Consider the following 15,123-nt stretch of genomic DNA (forward strand, 5'->3'; position numbering starts at 1 on the left):
TGTAGGAACAGAGTTTTCAGTGAAGTCTGCAGCTACAGGATGATATCATCAAGGAGATGGGCCAGTGAATGTTCAAGTTTGAGAACAGTGAGGGGAGGGTGGAATCATGGAAGTTAAGAAAGTGGCCGTGAAGCTGGTGGATGACTTTGCGTGGTTTTAATTCTGAATGGTCGGGCAGGAGTCTCAATGTGTGAAAGGGAAGGCGGGGAGAGTGTGGTGGTGCTGGGTGAGGACTTCTGTGTTCGTGAGTTCAGAAATGAAGAGGAGGTGACACTTGATGGACGGGCACGCCCGGTGCAGCAGCGTCTCCCTCCCTGTAACTCGAGTGTCATTTCTGAGTGCTCAGCTCACAGTGTGCTCTGTGGACCTGTGGTCACCACTCAGTTTACTGCCTGGGCAGAGTTGATTTTTCTCATCTTCCTGGTGGCCCTGGGAGACCAGGATGGTTTCACTGGGGAGGAAGCTGAGGCAGACATGGCCGTCCCTCCAGCTTTGCTTTGTGTGGCTCTGGATTGCTTCTATTTCTAGGATAACCCCCGATTCACCTCTTCTGGGTCACTGTTACAGCCTCCTTTTAGATAGTCCTGAGACTCACACAGTTGAAACCTTGAAGCTGATGCACTTTGACTCCTAATGGAGTTGGTCAGGTGGAAATAGTGATGGGGAAGAAGCACCAGGACAGGTCAGGGAGCGGGGCCTCGTTCACCTCATGGCAGAGATGACGGCCAGGCTGGGCAGCAGGGGCTGAGGAGCAGGGTCAGTGGGGGTAGGGAGCACCAAGTCAGATCCCCTGGATGGCACTGAGTGACTGGACTGGGAAAGGGACGGACGTCTGCTCACGGAGAGGGTGGCAGTGAGAAAGGCTGGAGGGGCTGGATCTAAAGCCCTTCCTGCTCCGTGGGTGCCCGTGTGGGGCAGGCACATCTGTGGGGATGCCATGACATTAGAGATGCTCTTGTTCCCCCAACTTGCAGTCAGTGTGATTTCAGGAGGCATTTCTCAACCCTTCTGTCCTCGGCGAACCCGTGTTCTGATGGCAGCGGAGTTGGTTTGGATTTTGTGAGATGGAAGTGTAAAGAAATGCCTGTGAAGTATTGAGCACATGCCTGATATGTTCGCTTGCTAACTCTTACCTTTGATAATCAATTACAGTAGTTAGTAAAAGAAGACAGAATAAAGGGTACTGATTTGTATTTGGGTTCCTCGATTTATGCTTTATTGGAGTCTGACTGGGTTTAACTCAGGTGCATATTAAGACTTCATTCTGAACAGCAAATAACCTTCCATCCTCTTTTGACTTTAGTTCATTGGAAATCCTGGGATTCAGAAATGTGGATTGAAAGTCATGGCTTCGATAACGCAGGTGCCGGATGCGCTAGAGGTGCTATCGCTGGAGGGTGCTGTTGACTCGGTGCTGCACACGCTGCACATGTACCCGGATGACCAAGGTCGGTGCATTGGATCCTCACAGGCCACTGGATGCTGGTTGGATGTCTTTGAATGTTCTTTTTTAAAATCTAGTTTTGAGCTGTAAAGCAATGACTTTTATGTGCATTTTTGTCTTATTCTCCTAGAAATTCAGTGTCTGGGTTTAAGTCTTGTAGGACGCTTGATTGCAAAGAAAAATTTATGCACAGGAACCGGGCATCTGCTGGCGAAAATTCTCGTGTCCAGCTTGCAGCGGTTCAAGGACGCTGCTGAAGTGCAGTTGGAAGTAAGTGGGGTGGCCTGGGCCGGCGCCGCGGGCAGAGCAGTTGGCGTGATTGCCCATTTGCATTCACGGGCATTGCGGCTCTCTTCATAGTATTTGCTTCGTAGATTGGATGGAATCTCTGGGGATCCAGCATGCGATTATTAAATTTCTGAAATCAGCATGTTTATTAGATAATGTGTGGAAGGACTCCCAGCTAGTTTATTGCTTATTTGCTGAGTATATTTGCTTAAGGTTTAGGTAAATAAAAGCTGCAATTATTCCAGTTTGTTGCCTTGTTTTGTTGTGGGTGCTTGCTTCTTTCTTTTTTTGTTTGTTTGTTTCTTTGTTTGTTTTGACAGGCAGAGTGGACAGTGAGAGAGAGAGAGACAGAGAGAAAGGTCTTCCTTTTTAAGTTGGTTCACCCCCCAGTGGCCGCTGTTACCGGAGCATCACACTGATCCAAAGCGAGGAGCCAGGTGCTTCTCCTAGTCTCCCATGGGGTGCAGGGCCCAAGCACTGGGCCATCCTCCACTGCCCTCCCGGGCCACAGCAGAGAGCTGGCCTGGAAGAGGGGCAACCGGGATAGAATCTGGTGCCCCTACCAGGACTAGAACCTGGTGTGCCGGCGCCGCAAGGTGGAGGATTAGCCTAGTGAGCCGTGGCGCCGGCAAGGGATGCTTGCTTCTTGTGACTGAGCTTGTTGATTTTTTTTTCTTCCAGGAAGAGAATATGTATTTTTGAACATTTTCATCAGGCAAAATTTAAAAGCAACATAATAACCGTTTTTACAAGGATTTCAAGATGTTGGGCTAGGCTTATTGCAGGAGAGTTTAGGAAATGAGTTCTGTTTCCTTTTTGTGTATGTTTATGAAAGAAAGCGTTTCTGTAAGCGTTTCTGCCGTGGTTGTGGCGTTTCTAATGATGGAGTTGGCATCCTTTGGAAACGACACTCAGCAAATATTCTCATAAATGGCAGCTTTGGGCAGGAATGAAAATATCTACACTGTAACCTTCGCACAGACATTGTCAGTAAATTGCGATTATGCTTTTTCAATTATAAACTGCTGAACACACAGCGTCCTCAGATTGACAGAAACAAGGCATTTTGTAAATCTTTGTGCAGCATGCCTCAGGCTAGACGGCTGAGAGCCAAGGCAGAACTCATAAAAAGGAAAGGAGATGATTTTGTGTTGCAATGCCACGCTCTGTTACCATGGCGTAAATTTTAGGGTCCCTATTGTAGTGGTTGGAAGCTGTCAGCCATGGGCTCAGTTGGGCCCATCATCATATTTTATTTAGAGGTTTATAATTTGAGCTGTGGGCCTAGGACACTCCCACCCCCACCACCCCGCCTTGCTGTGGTACACAGTGGAGTTTGCAGGAAGCGGCTCTGGGCCCGCGGAGCCCACGGCCCCCAGGCTTGCACCCATTAGTCACCTTTGCTATGGGTGTTAGTGAGCAGCTGTGGAAACGTGGCCTCTTCTGAGCTCAAAATCATGTTACGCTTTAGATGATTTCATGAATATGCTGTGTTAGAGGAGCTAAAATAGTAAAAAGATAAAAAAATTAAGATACCTTTGGTGAGTTTTCCCAAGCTCAATAATCCTCAACTCAGAAACCCAAGCTCTGCTTAAACATCCTGTGAATTCGGAGGCCAGACGGCTCTCAGGATGTGCCTGAGGTTCTGAGAAGGAGCGGGTAGGTGCCTGCACTGGCGGCTACGATGCTACTGGATGCGGCGTTCTGCTTGGGAGAGCCTGGGTTCGAATCTCAGCTCTGCTTCTGGTGCTCGCTTCCTGCTAGTGAACACCCCGGGAGGCCGCAGGTGGTGGTTTAAGAAGCCCCCCCAATTCAGTGGTTCTCATCCGGGCTGACATCTGGCTTTCAGCCTGTAGCCAAGGCTTCAGACAGGGATCTTTGAAAACCAATTTTGGAGGAGTAGGTTTTTCCCTGCATTGATAGTAGATGTTAGCATCATTTTGTTCTCTGTGTACCTGCTGTTTTTCTTTTATAAAGATTTATTTATTTATTTGAATGTCAAAGTTATAGAGAGAGGGAGAGAGAGGGATCAGGGGAGGAAGGAAGGCAAAGAGAGAGACAGAGAGATCTTTCATCCTCTGATGAAGTCCCCAGATTGTACAATGGCTGGGCCTCGGACAGAGTTAAGCCAGGAGCTAGGAGTGTCTTCTGGGCCTCCCATATGGGTAGCAAGGGCCCAAGAACCTGGGCTGTCTTTTCCTGCTTTCCCAGGTGCATTAGCATGGAGCTGGATCAGAAGTGAAGCAACCAGCACACTAACCTTTGCCCATATGGGATGCCAGTGTCGCAAGTGGCAGCTTAACCTGCTGTGCTGCGACACGGGCCCTTCCTGTTAAATTTCTTAACAGGGAGAGAGGAAAGATCATTCACAGGAATGTTTCAGTGCTTACAGCATAGAGTAGAGAAGCAAAAATGCAGGGACTTAAGTAACTGAACACAGCAGGAGTGAAAGAGCACGTGCAGAGCTTCTGTGTTTCACTACTCTGATTCTTTAGGCTCATGACTGTTCACGTAATGTTAGTGTGACTTCTGGTTCATTTGCAGGGTTTTCGGACCGTCTTAGCAATACTTGAATTGTCAGTGTCTTTTTCCAAGCTGCTTGTCCACCATTCATTTGATTCAGTAATATTCCATCAGATGTCTTCCAGTATTACGGAACAGAAGGATCAGCAGGTACGGTGCTGTCTGCCTGTCATCGAGAGGTTTTGCATTTAGCTGTCTCTAATGCTCTTTTCTGTTCTGGTTAGTTTCTAAGCCTCTGTTGCAAGTGCTTTGCAAAGTTGGCCATGGAGGATGAGCTTAAGAATGCGATGCTGCAGCGGGCCTGTGACCAGAACAACAGCATCATGGTGGAGTGCTTGCTGCTCTTGGGAGCTGACGCCAACCAGACCAAGGAGGCCACTTCTTTAATTTGTCAGGTGAATACTGAAGGCCTCACTTCTGTCTCTGCTCTGTTACTTGGTCCTCATGTTGTATAGCTCTTACATTGTATTCTGGCTTTTTAAAAAGGATTTGTTGAGATACACCACAAATTGTACAATTCAGATATTTAAAGTGTCTTACCCAGGGGGCCATAGTGTTTTTAAAGAGTTGCACAGCTGTCGTTGCAGTCAGCTGTGGGACATTTTTGTCCTGCAGAGACCTCCTTCTCCGTTAAGAGTCGCTCCTTGTTTCTCTCCTCTTCCCCGGTGCCGTCTGTCCCTCGCCCCCTTGCCCTAAACAATCACTTACCTACGTAAGTGCTTCTGTTGACGTGTAGTTGTGTGTCCTTTGACTAACATCTGCACATCCTGCTCTCCCCACCAACCACCCCCTGGTAACCAGAGCTCTACTTCTGTGGGGTCCGCTCTTTTAGCTTCCCTGTGTGAGTGAGATCATGTGATGTTTGCCCTTTTCTGTCTGGCTTATTTCACCTCACTCAGTGTCTTCCAGGTTCATCATGCAGTCATAAACAACAGGATTTTTTTTCTTACGTAATAGTCCATCATTTATGGATACTGCATTTCATTTATCTGTTCATCACTTGATAGACACTTGGGTTGGTTCCATTTCTTATTATTATAAATAGTGCTGCAGTAAACATGGGGATGTAGATGTCTCTTGGACAGATTTAAATTTCTCTGAATACATACACTCATTACTGGGACTGCTAGTTCACAGTGGTTTCCCATTTTTAATATATTAAGAAACTTCGTACTGTTTGCCATAATGGCTACACTTACATTCCCACCTAAAATAATGTTTTCTTTTATCCACATCTTCCCCAACAGCAACACTTATTACCTTTTTTTTTTTTTTTTTTCCGAAAGACAGAGTTAGACAGTGAGAAAGAGAGACAGAAAGGTCTTCTTTTCTGTTGGTTCACCCCGCAAATAGCTGCTACGGCAGGCGCACTGTGGCCGATGTGCTGTGCCAATCTGAAGCCAGGAGCCATGTGCTTCGCCCTGGTCTCCCATGTGGGTGCAGGGCCCAAGCACTTGGGCCATCCTCCACTGCACTCCTGGGCCACGGCAGAGAGCTGGCCTGGAAGAGGGGCAACCGGGACAGAATCCGGCGCCCCAACCGGGACTAGAACCTCGGGGTGCCGGTGGCACAGGCAGAGGATTAGCCTAGTGAGCCGCAGCACCGGCCCTCTTACTACGTTTTGTTATCTTCTATCTGCACTTCTCTGATGATTGGCTACCTTGGGTACTTTTTCATATTCATGTCAGCCATTTTTGTTTTCTTTTGGGAGATGACTGGTACATCTGATAATCTTGACTGCACATCTTAGCCGTTGACTGCACACTGGCTTGGATGTGGTCCTTAAGACTGGCAGAGCATCAGCCCTCAGCCCAGTTCCTCATCTGACTTGCTCGCACACCTTGTAGGCTGAGAAGCAGCCTTACCTGTGTCTCTCACTCTCCATCTCTCTATGGCTTGCTCTCCAGCCACGTTGTACATGACCCATGGTTCTAGAGGGTTGATCCTTTTCTAGCCCTTTCCCCCTGTGTTTAGATTCTCTGTCTAGAAGGTTCTCTAAGGGCTGTTCCTTGTGATTCTACATTACATGGCCCTGGGGTATGGTAGCAGAGATATTCTCTGCTGTTGGCATCCCCAAAGTTGCATGTCCCGCCCTCCTGATCCCTGCTCACCCACATCTGCCGCTTCTCCTACTGGTTCAAACCTTACTCCACATTCTCTTTCCTCGAAAAGCCCTCCCACACCCACAAGCCTTCAAACACAGTGAGAATTCCCTTCTGCAAGTCCATGACAGATTGTGTACTTCCCGAATATTCTGTGGGTTGTACATAAACAGAAATATACACTGTTCATCTTTGTGACATCCCTCGTTCATTGCTTTACATTCAGGGTGTAGATGACAAATGCTTTCTACAGTGTCTTACCTGTGTTGAGGATTAATCTAAGTTGCATGATTTTTAGAGTTTATAATGGCATTTGGGTAGCCCCGTGTCTATTTCCAAGAAATGTAATGACATTTCAACCAGGCAATTATGTGGTGATTTAATATACATTATAAAATACTAAGCTGGGTACTGTGTCTTCAGATAATTTATTGGTAAAGCTCTACTTTATTTAATTTCCCACTTACCTATGGATTCCAATTTGTCAGCTATAAGATGAACTTGCCACTAATTAGCGATTGACAAATTGGATGGAACTTGGAACTCAGTTCATGCCCTACTATGTTTATGCATTAAAATCAATATTAAAATAATTTCAATTTAATCAAATTAATTTTAAGGAAGCATCAGTGAAAATAGTTACTTCCCTATGATTAAATGTAAATTAGTTCCCTCAGTAATTTAATTAATTTTTACAGTATATCTTTTATGTGAAGATCATTGCATCATTTTTACTTAGAGATGCTGAATTCTTTTCTACTTTGCCATCGCGTTGATTCCTCACTGGAAATGGTTTTCTTCCTCTCTCAGTCCACTCAGATCCTTGTCTGGAGGATGCTTTTCGTTTTGTTGCTCTTCCCATGTTCCTTTGGACTTGATGTGCTTGTCGTCACTTCTTTATGCTAAATCAGATTTGCATATCCAAGGATTATGTGTTCCGTTTGAAGAATTTATCCTAGTTGTCAGGGGTTGTTTGTATCTGGCATCTTATAAGTATTGATTAAATATCGTGAATAGATTTGTGTAATAAGCCTTATTTTGAACAAGTTCAAAGTAAGATGTTTGAGGCTGCTTCTTCATTACCAGGAACTTGCATAATTAAGGAGAATTACATGATGGACTGCATGTGTTCAGTGGAGAGAGTGGAGGGTTAATGGCAGGCAAGAAGGTACACGGATAGACTCGTCAGCCATGGTGAGAGAGGTCTTCCATCTGCACACATCGGACAGGGTGTGGATGCCAAGGCTGGACTCTGTGAGGTGCTGCTCCCCACAGGGGTGCTGCTTGAGAGCTGTGCACAGCTCACACCTCAGGCAGCCTGGCGCTGGGGCCCAGGGTTGCAGTCCCTGTGCAGGGAGCACAGGTACCTCTTCCTGGTGAGGATGGAGGAGCTGCCACCCAGTGCTTCACTCCCCAAATGGCTGCAGCGGCTGGAGCTGGGCTGGTCCAAAGGCAGGAACCAGGAGCTTCTCCAAGGTCTCTCACATGGGTGTAAGGGCCCAAGAACCTATGCCATCTTCCACTGCTTTCCCAGACCATTAATAGAGAGCTGGATTGGAAGAGGAGCAGCGGGGACATGAACTGGCACCCATATGGGATACTGGTGCTGTAGACCAAGGCTTACCCTATTATACCACAGTGCTGGCCCCAGTAGGTGCATTGTAAAGAGATCATTCTGTGTTGTTGTCAGCATTTATTTCTGTGATGGACCGTCTTATGCTTGTACACCTCTCTCTTTGGGGTGCCATATATTTCAAGTTGACTTGAATAGTTTGGGTCCCATAAGAAAGAAAGTTCCCTTGACCAGAGTGTGAGGAGTCTCCTTTTTGTTAAAGCACAGTGCTGGAGGATTAGGAGAGAATAGAGAAAGGGCTTTGTCTTTTGAGAGAGTGTCTTTCTAAGTGTGTGTGTGTGTGTGTGTGTGTGTGTGTGTCTAGGTTGGCAAGAGGATGAAGCTAAGACACGTTTGTACCAAGTAGACAGTAGGTGCTCTAACCCAGACCTGAGAGCTGGCCAGGCCACCAGAAAGGCGTCTGAGTTTGGTGTTTTTTCCTTCCCTTCTTCCGTCCCTCCTCTTCCTCCTCAACTGCCTGCCTCCCTCCCTCCCTGTCTTCCTTTTTCATTTTGCTGTGGCCCCCTTAGGAAGATGTCAGTGATTTGCCGGTCGGCGAGGTCTCAGCCCAGGGCGCGGGGCTGGCCTCCTGGGGCACAGCTGGGCTTGTATTCTTTCGCACACCTTCACGCTGTGGTGAGAAAACAGACGTGTGCCTGGTTCTGTTGCTACGTGCTGTGTTAAGCGAGATGGGCTGGAGCTGGATGAGGAGGGGTGTGTGTGGCTGGGGAGGACTTTGCCACGCGTGAGACTTTGAAGCCGTGTCTTTGAGAGCAAGCAGAGTGGGCATTTGGGAAGGGCAGGAATTTCCAGAAGCTGCCTCTTGTGTCTAGTGGGGTGTCCTGAACCAGCGGGGTTATGCATGGTTAAACCACACAGTGGCTTGTTCATGGATCCCAGGGTGATGGGTGGAAGATGGGTGATCCAGGGACAGGTGGGCTTCGAGTGCCATCCCACCAGAGCACTTTCCCCTCCAACCCCTAGGAAACACTTCAATTCCAGAGGAGTCAAGAGTTGCTCACAAAGGCCTTGTCTCCCCACCTCGTATATAAAAATTCTGCACGGTACCTGGCATATAATATTTCTGCAGGCTATTATTCTCATCTTCCAGCTGGTAGAACATCCCATCCCATCGTGCTTCTGAAGCCATTATGCAGCGGGCCAGGTACATCTCAGGCCTGGGTCTCACTCCGCGTGCTGAGGCTGCTGTCGTCTTTGCAGCCCCTTGCATGGGACCCCACCTTGAGCACTTGCTTTGAGCACAATGCTCAGAGACAAGGTGAACCTTTGTGGAGATTTTTTTTTTTTTTTTTGGTAAAGATTTATTTTTTATTTATTTGAAAGACGGAGTTACACAGAGAGAGGAGAGGCAGAGAGAGGTCTTCCATCTGATGGTTCACTCCCCAGATGGCCGCAATGGCTGGAGCTGCACCAATCCGAAGCCAGGAGCCAGGTGCTTCTTCCAGGTCTCCCACATGGGTGCAGGGGCCCAAGGACTTGGGCCATCCTCCACTACCTTCCCAGGCCACAGCAGAGAGCTGGATGGGAAGTGGAGAAGCCGGGACTAGAACCGGTGCTCCATATGGAGTGCTGGCGCTTCAGGCCAGGGCGTTAACCCAGTGTGCCACAGCACCGGCCCCATTTGGAGATTTGAATTCTGACCCCCAGGAGCTCAGGAACTGCAGATGCCAGGGATTGTCCATGCCTGTGGCGGTGGGAAATTTGCCACATTTCTCTTCTCACAGTGATTTCCCGCCACCAATGCAGGCAGGGCAGGAGCAGTGACTGTGTTGGGACACTCATTTCTCATGTCTTCCAGTGAGCAAACAGGAGCCCTGCAGGGGTGGGCAGCTGGCGTGGCTGGCGGAGCCTGGGCACAAACAAAGGTCTCGACTCCAAGTCGCCGAGCTTTTTCTCCCAGCTCTCACACACGACACTGTCTGCTTTATGCTCCTCTCGTGTTGGTGGCACTAATCTCGGGGAATTTTCTGTCTGTTTCAAAGGTCACTTTTACCTCCTTTTACTTTGCTTCAATCTAAATTTGAGATGTACAGAGAAGTCGCCCCACCTGGAATTTGCCTGTCTCCCCAAGGGAAGGCTCTCGGGAGTAATTTGTCTGTTTTCTTGAGCAGGTCTGTGAGAAGGAGAGCAGCCCCAAGCTGGTGGAGCTGCTGCTGGACAGCGGGTCCCGGGAGCAGGACGTGCGCAAGGCGCTGGCCGTCAGCATCGGGAAGGGCGACAGCCAGGTCATCAGCCTGCTCTTGAAGAGGCTGGCCCTGGATCTGGCCAACAACAGCATCTGCCTCGGAGGATTTGGTATTGGGAAAATTGAGCCTTCCTGGCTCGGTCCTTTATTTCCAGATAAGACATCCAATTTAAGGAAACAAACAAGTGAGTTTAGCAAGGATATTTTGTGAAATTCTTATTTCCCTTGGTGTTTTTGGTGTCACTGGTCTTGTAATTGGTATTCATTCCAGTTTGATAGACTCTAAGCAAAACAAAAACAAAACAAAACAAAACAAAACACTGAGTTTGGGTTTTGGAGTGGGGCATGAAATGAGTGAAAGTGATAGTACATTTAGGTTCTTTATGAGAGAGCAAAAGAGTAAAAGAAAACAATCCAGTGGGATAGCTACAAGGGATTGTTTTCCTTTTTTTATCTTGTATTATTTTTATAAAAGTAATGTGTGCTCATGTTAGAAACAGAAACCCAAGAATGATAAAGAAAAAATTAACTTAGTTTATCCTGTACAGATGCTTAGAATGGATACTTTTCCTAGACTTTAAATATGTATGCAATGCATAAATATCTAGTTTGCATTTTCAGCTTCATACATACTTTGCATTTCAGTTAGAGATATATTTTCTTTTTTTAAAATTAATTACTTTTCTTTTTATTTAAAGTTAGTTGGAGACAGGCAGACAGACTCATCTTGCTTCTGCTGGTTCACTCCCCAGATGCCCACAACAGTCAGAACCAGCAGCATGGAGCTCGGGGTGCATCTCACTTGGGCTGTCACCTGCTGCGTCCCAGGGTGTATATTAGCAGGAAGCTTGACTGGAAACCGAATAGCCAGGACTCAAAGCAGGGACTCCAATATGGAATGCAGGCATCCCAAGATGTGAAGTAACTGCTATACCAAAGGCTCAACTTTTAGTTTGTTTATACTTTCAAGTTAATTTATATTTAATATATATTATATTTTTTTTGACAGGCAGAGTGGACAGTGAGAGAGAGAGACAGAGAGAAAGGTCTTCCTTTGCCATTGAATCACTCTCCAATGGCCACCGTGGCCGGTGCGCTGCGGCCGGCACACCACGCTGATCCAATGGCAGGAGCCAGGTACTTATCCTGGTCTCCCATGGGGTGCAGGGCCCAACACCTGGGCCATCCTCCACTTCCCTCCTGGGCCACAGCAGAGAGCTGGCCTGGAAGAGGGGCAACCAGGACAGAATCTGGCGCCCCGACCGGGACTAGAACCTGGTGTGCGGGCGCCGCTAGGTGGAGGATTAGCCTAGTGAGCCACAGCGCCAGCCTATATTATATTATTTTTACTAGACGCCTTTTATTTAAGGTATGCACACTTCCTGCATTTCATAGATACAACTTAAGGAGCATAGTAATTCTTCTCACCCTGCCCACCCTCCTACCCACACACCCATCCTTCCTCCTCCTCTGCTATTCCTATTCTTACTTTTCACTCAGATGCATTTTCAGTTAACTTTATACACTTGAGATTAACTCTATATTAAGTAAATAATTCAACAAATACTATGGAAAAAAACTGTTCCTCAACAGTTGAGACAGGGCTGTTTAAAGTCATTGCATCTCAAAGTGTCAATTATGTTTCTGTGGATTACCTTTTAGGATCTCTATTAGTTATCACAGATCAGGGAGAACATATGGTATTTGTCCTTTTGGGACTGGATTGTTTCACTAAGTGTGATGTTTTCCAGTTTCATCTAGTTTGTTGCAAACGACAGGATTTCTTTTTTTTTTTTAACATGGAGCATTCCATAGTGTACATATCCCATCATTTCTTTATCCAGCCTTCAGTTGGTGGAGATTTGGGTTGATTTCCTATCTTAACTATTGTGAATTGAGCTGCAATAAACATGGGGTACAGATAACTCTTCATATGCTGATATCATTTCCCATGGGTAAATTCCCAGGAGCAGGATGGCTGGGCCATGTGGGAGGTCTGAATTCAGATTTCTGAGTTATCTCCATACTGCCTGCTACAGTAGTTACACCAGTTTATGTTCCCACCAACAGTGGGTTAGAGTACTTTTCCCCCACGTCCTCACCAGCATCTGTTGTTTGTTGATTGCTGTATGAAAGCCATTCTAATGAGGATGAGGTGAAACTTCATTGTGGTTTTGATTTGCATTCCCTGATGGCTAGTGATCCTGAGCATTTTTTTTTTTTTGACAGGCAGAGTGGACAGTGAGAGAGAGAGACAGAGAGAAAGGTATTCCTTTGCCGTTGGTTCACCCTCAATGGCCACCGCAGCCGGCGCACCGCACTGATCCGATGGCAGGAGCCAGGAGCCAGGTGCTTTTCCTGGTCTCCCATGGGGTGCAGGGCCCAAGCACTTGGGCCATCCTCCACTGCACTCCCTGGCCACAGCAGAGGGCTGGCCTGGAAGAGGGGCAACCGGGACAGAATCCGGCGCCCCGACTGGGACTAGAACCCGGTGTGGCGGCGCCGCTAGGCGGAGGATTAGCCTAGTGAGCCGCGGCGCCGGCGTCTGAGCGTTTTTTCATGTGTCTCTTGGCCATTTGGATTTCTTCTTTTGAAAAATGCCTCTTTAAATCCATTGCCCATTTCTTAACTGGGTTGTTTGTTTTGTTGTTGTTGAGTTTCTTGAGCTCTTTATATGTTCTGGTCATTAAGCCTGTATCAGTTGCAGAGTTTGTAAGTAATTTCTGCCATTCTGTTTCTTTGCTGAGTGCTTCTTTTGCAGTGCAGAAGCTTCTCTATTTGATGTATTCCCATTTGTCAGTTTTGGCTCTGATTGCCTGTGCCTCTGGGGTCTTTCCAAGAACTCTTTCCTATGCCAATGTCTTGCAGGGTTTTCCCAACATTCTCCAGTAGTTTGATGGTATCGGGTCATAGATTTAGGTTTTGATCCATTTTGAGTGGATTTTTGTGTAAGGTGTAAGGTGGGGGTCCTGCTTCATATTTCTGCACGTGGAGATCCAGTTTTCCCAGCACTGTTTGTTGAAGAGACTGTCCTGGCTCCAGGGATTGATTTTAGCTTCTTTGCCAAAGATGGGTCAGTTGTACATGCATGGGTTAATTTCTGGCATTTCTATTCTGTTTCATTGGTCTATCCATCTGTTTTTGTGCTAGTACCAGACTGTTTTGATTATAACTGCACTGTATTATGTTTCAAAATCTGCTTTTGTGATTTTTCTGGCTTTGTTTTTTCTGTATAAGGTGGCTTTAGTTACTCAGGATCTCCTGTGTTTCTGTATGAATTTAAGCATAGTTTTTTTCTACATCTCAGAATAATGTTCTTCATATTTTGATTGGGATTGCATTGAATCTTTGAATTGCTTTCATTAGTATGGACATCTTGATGATATTTATTCTTCCAAACCATGAACGTGATTTTTTTTCATTTTTTTTGTGTCATCTTCTGTTTCTTTATTTAATGTTTTGTAATTCTCATCATAGAGATCTTTGATGTCCTTGGTTAAGTTTATTCTAAGATATTCGATCTTTTTGTAGCCATTGTGAATGAGATTGATTTTAGAAGTTCTTTCTCAGCCATGGCACTGTCTGTGTATAAAAAGGCTATTGATTTGTGTGTGTTGATTTCATATCCTGCAACTTTACCAAACTCTTCTATGAGTTCCCATAGTCTCTTAGTGGAGTCTTTAAGATCCCCTATTTATAGAATCATGTCATCTGCAAATAGGAATAGTTTTACTTCTTCTTTTCCCAATTTGTATCCCTTTGATTTCTTTTTCTTGCCTAATTGCTCTGGCTAATACTTCCAGTAGTATCCTGAATAGCAGTGGTGAGACTTGGCATCCTTGTGTGGTATCAGATCTCAGTGGGAATGCTTCCAACTTTTCCCATTCAATATCATGCTGGCATTGGGTTTGTCATAAATAGCCTTGATTGTGTTGAGTATTCTTCCTTCTATACCAAATTTGGTTAAAGTTTTCATCATAAAAGGGTGTTGTATTTTATCAAATGCTTTCTCTGCATCTATTGAGATAATCATATGGTTTTTGTTCTTCAGTTTGTAAATGTGCTGTATCACATTGATTGATTTGCAAATGTTGAACCATCCCTGCATACCAGGGACAAATCCCACTTGGTCCAAGTGAATGAGCTTTCCGGTGTGCTATTGGAATCAATTGACCAGTATGTTGTTGAGGAGTTTTGCATCTATGTTTATCAGGGAAATTGGTCTGTCGTTCTCTTTCTCTGTTGCATCTTTTTCAGTTTTAGGAATTGAGGTGATGTTGGCTTCATAGAAGGAATTTGGGACAACTCCCTCTCTTTCAGTTGTTGTGAATAGCTTGTGAAGAATTGGAGTTACTTCTTTAAATGTCTGGTAGAAATCAGCAGTGAAGCCATCTGGTCCTGGGCTTTTCTTTGTTGGGAGGGCCTTTATTACTGATTGATTTTCTGTCTTGGTTATGGATCTCTTTGGTTTTCTATGTCTTCATGGTTCATCTTGGGTAGATTCTATGTGTCCAGGAATCTGTCCATTTCTTCTAGGTTTCCCAGTTTGTTGGTATACAGCTCTTGTAGTAATTTCTGATGATTCTTTTCATTCCCATTGTATCTGTTGTTACCTTTCCTTTTTCATCTCTGATTTTTATTGATTTGAATCTTCTCCCTTTTTGGGAGGAGCAATGGCATGTCTATTTTGTTGATACCAGCTCTTCATTTCAATGCTCTTTGGTAGTTTTTTTTTTGTTTGTTTCAATTTTGTTTATTCTCTAATTTTAATTATTTCTTTCCTCCTACTAATTTAGAGTTTAGTTTGTTGTTTTTCTAGGTTTTTGAGATGTACTGATAGCCCATTTCTTTGTGCCTTTCCAATATCTTGATGAAGGCAAGAATTGCTATAAACTTTCCACTTAACACTGCTTTTGCTGTATCCCATAAGTTTTGATATGTTGTATTG

The 15,123-nt window shown here is 45.6% G+C and overlaps 1 protein-coding gene across 4 annotated transcripts in view; it reads left to right on the top strand.

Moving 5' to 3' along the window:
- Positions 1-15,123, top strand: part of LRRK2 (leucine rich repeat kinase 2) — a 165,880-nt gene that overhangs the window by 54,469 nt on the left and 96,288 nt on the right. For all 4 annotated transcript variants that reach the window (XR_016213165.1, XR_016213164.1, XM_070049660.2 and 1 more), the window contains exons 15-19: positions 1,304-1,448; positions 1,575-1,714; positions 4,277-4,405; positions 4,480-4,650; positions 10,102-10,360. Coding sequence is in view for 2 of the 4 variants with exons in the window: in XM_070049660.2 (XP_069905761.2) it covers positions 1,304-1,448; positions 1,575-1,714; positions 4,277-4,405; positions 4,480-4,650; positions 10,102-10,360 (844 nt within the window). In the remaining 2 variants the exon portion in view is untranslated. The remainder of the gene's footprint in view (positions 1-1,303; positions 1,449-1,574; positions 1,715-4,276; positions 4,406-4,479; positions 4,651-10,101; positions 10,361-15,123) is intronic.

This window comes from Oryctolagus cuniculus, chromosome 9, assembly GCF_051225735.1.
Source record: "Oryctolagus cuniculus isolate XC-2025 breed Fujian yellow rabbit chromosome 9, ASM5122573v1, whole genome shotgun sequence".
NCBI lineage: Eukaryota > Metazoa > Chordata > Mammalia > Lagomorpha > Leporidae > Oryctolagus > Oryctolagus cuniculus.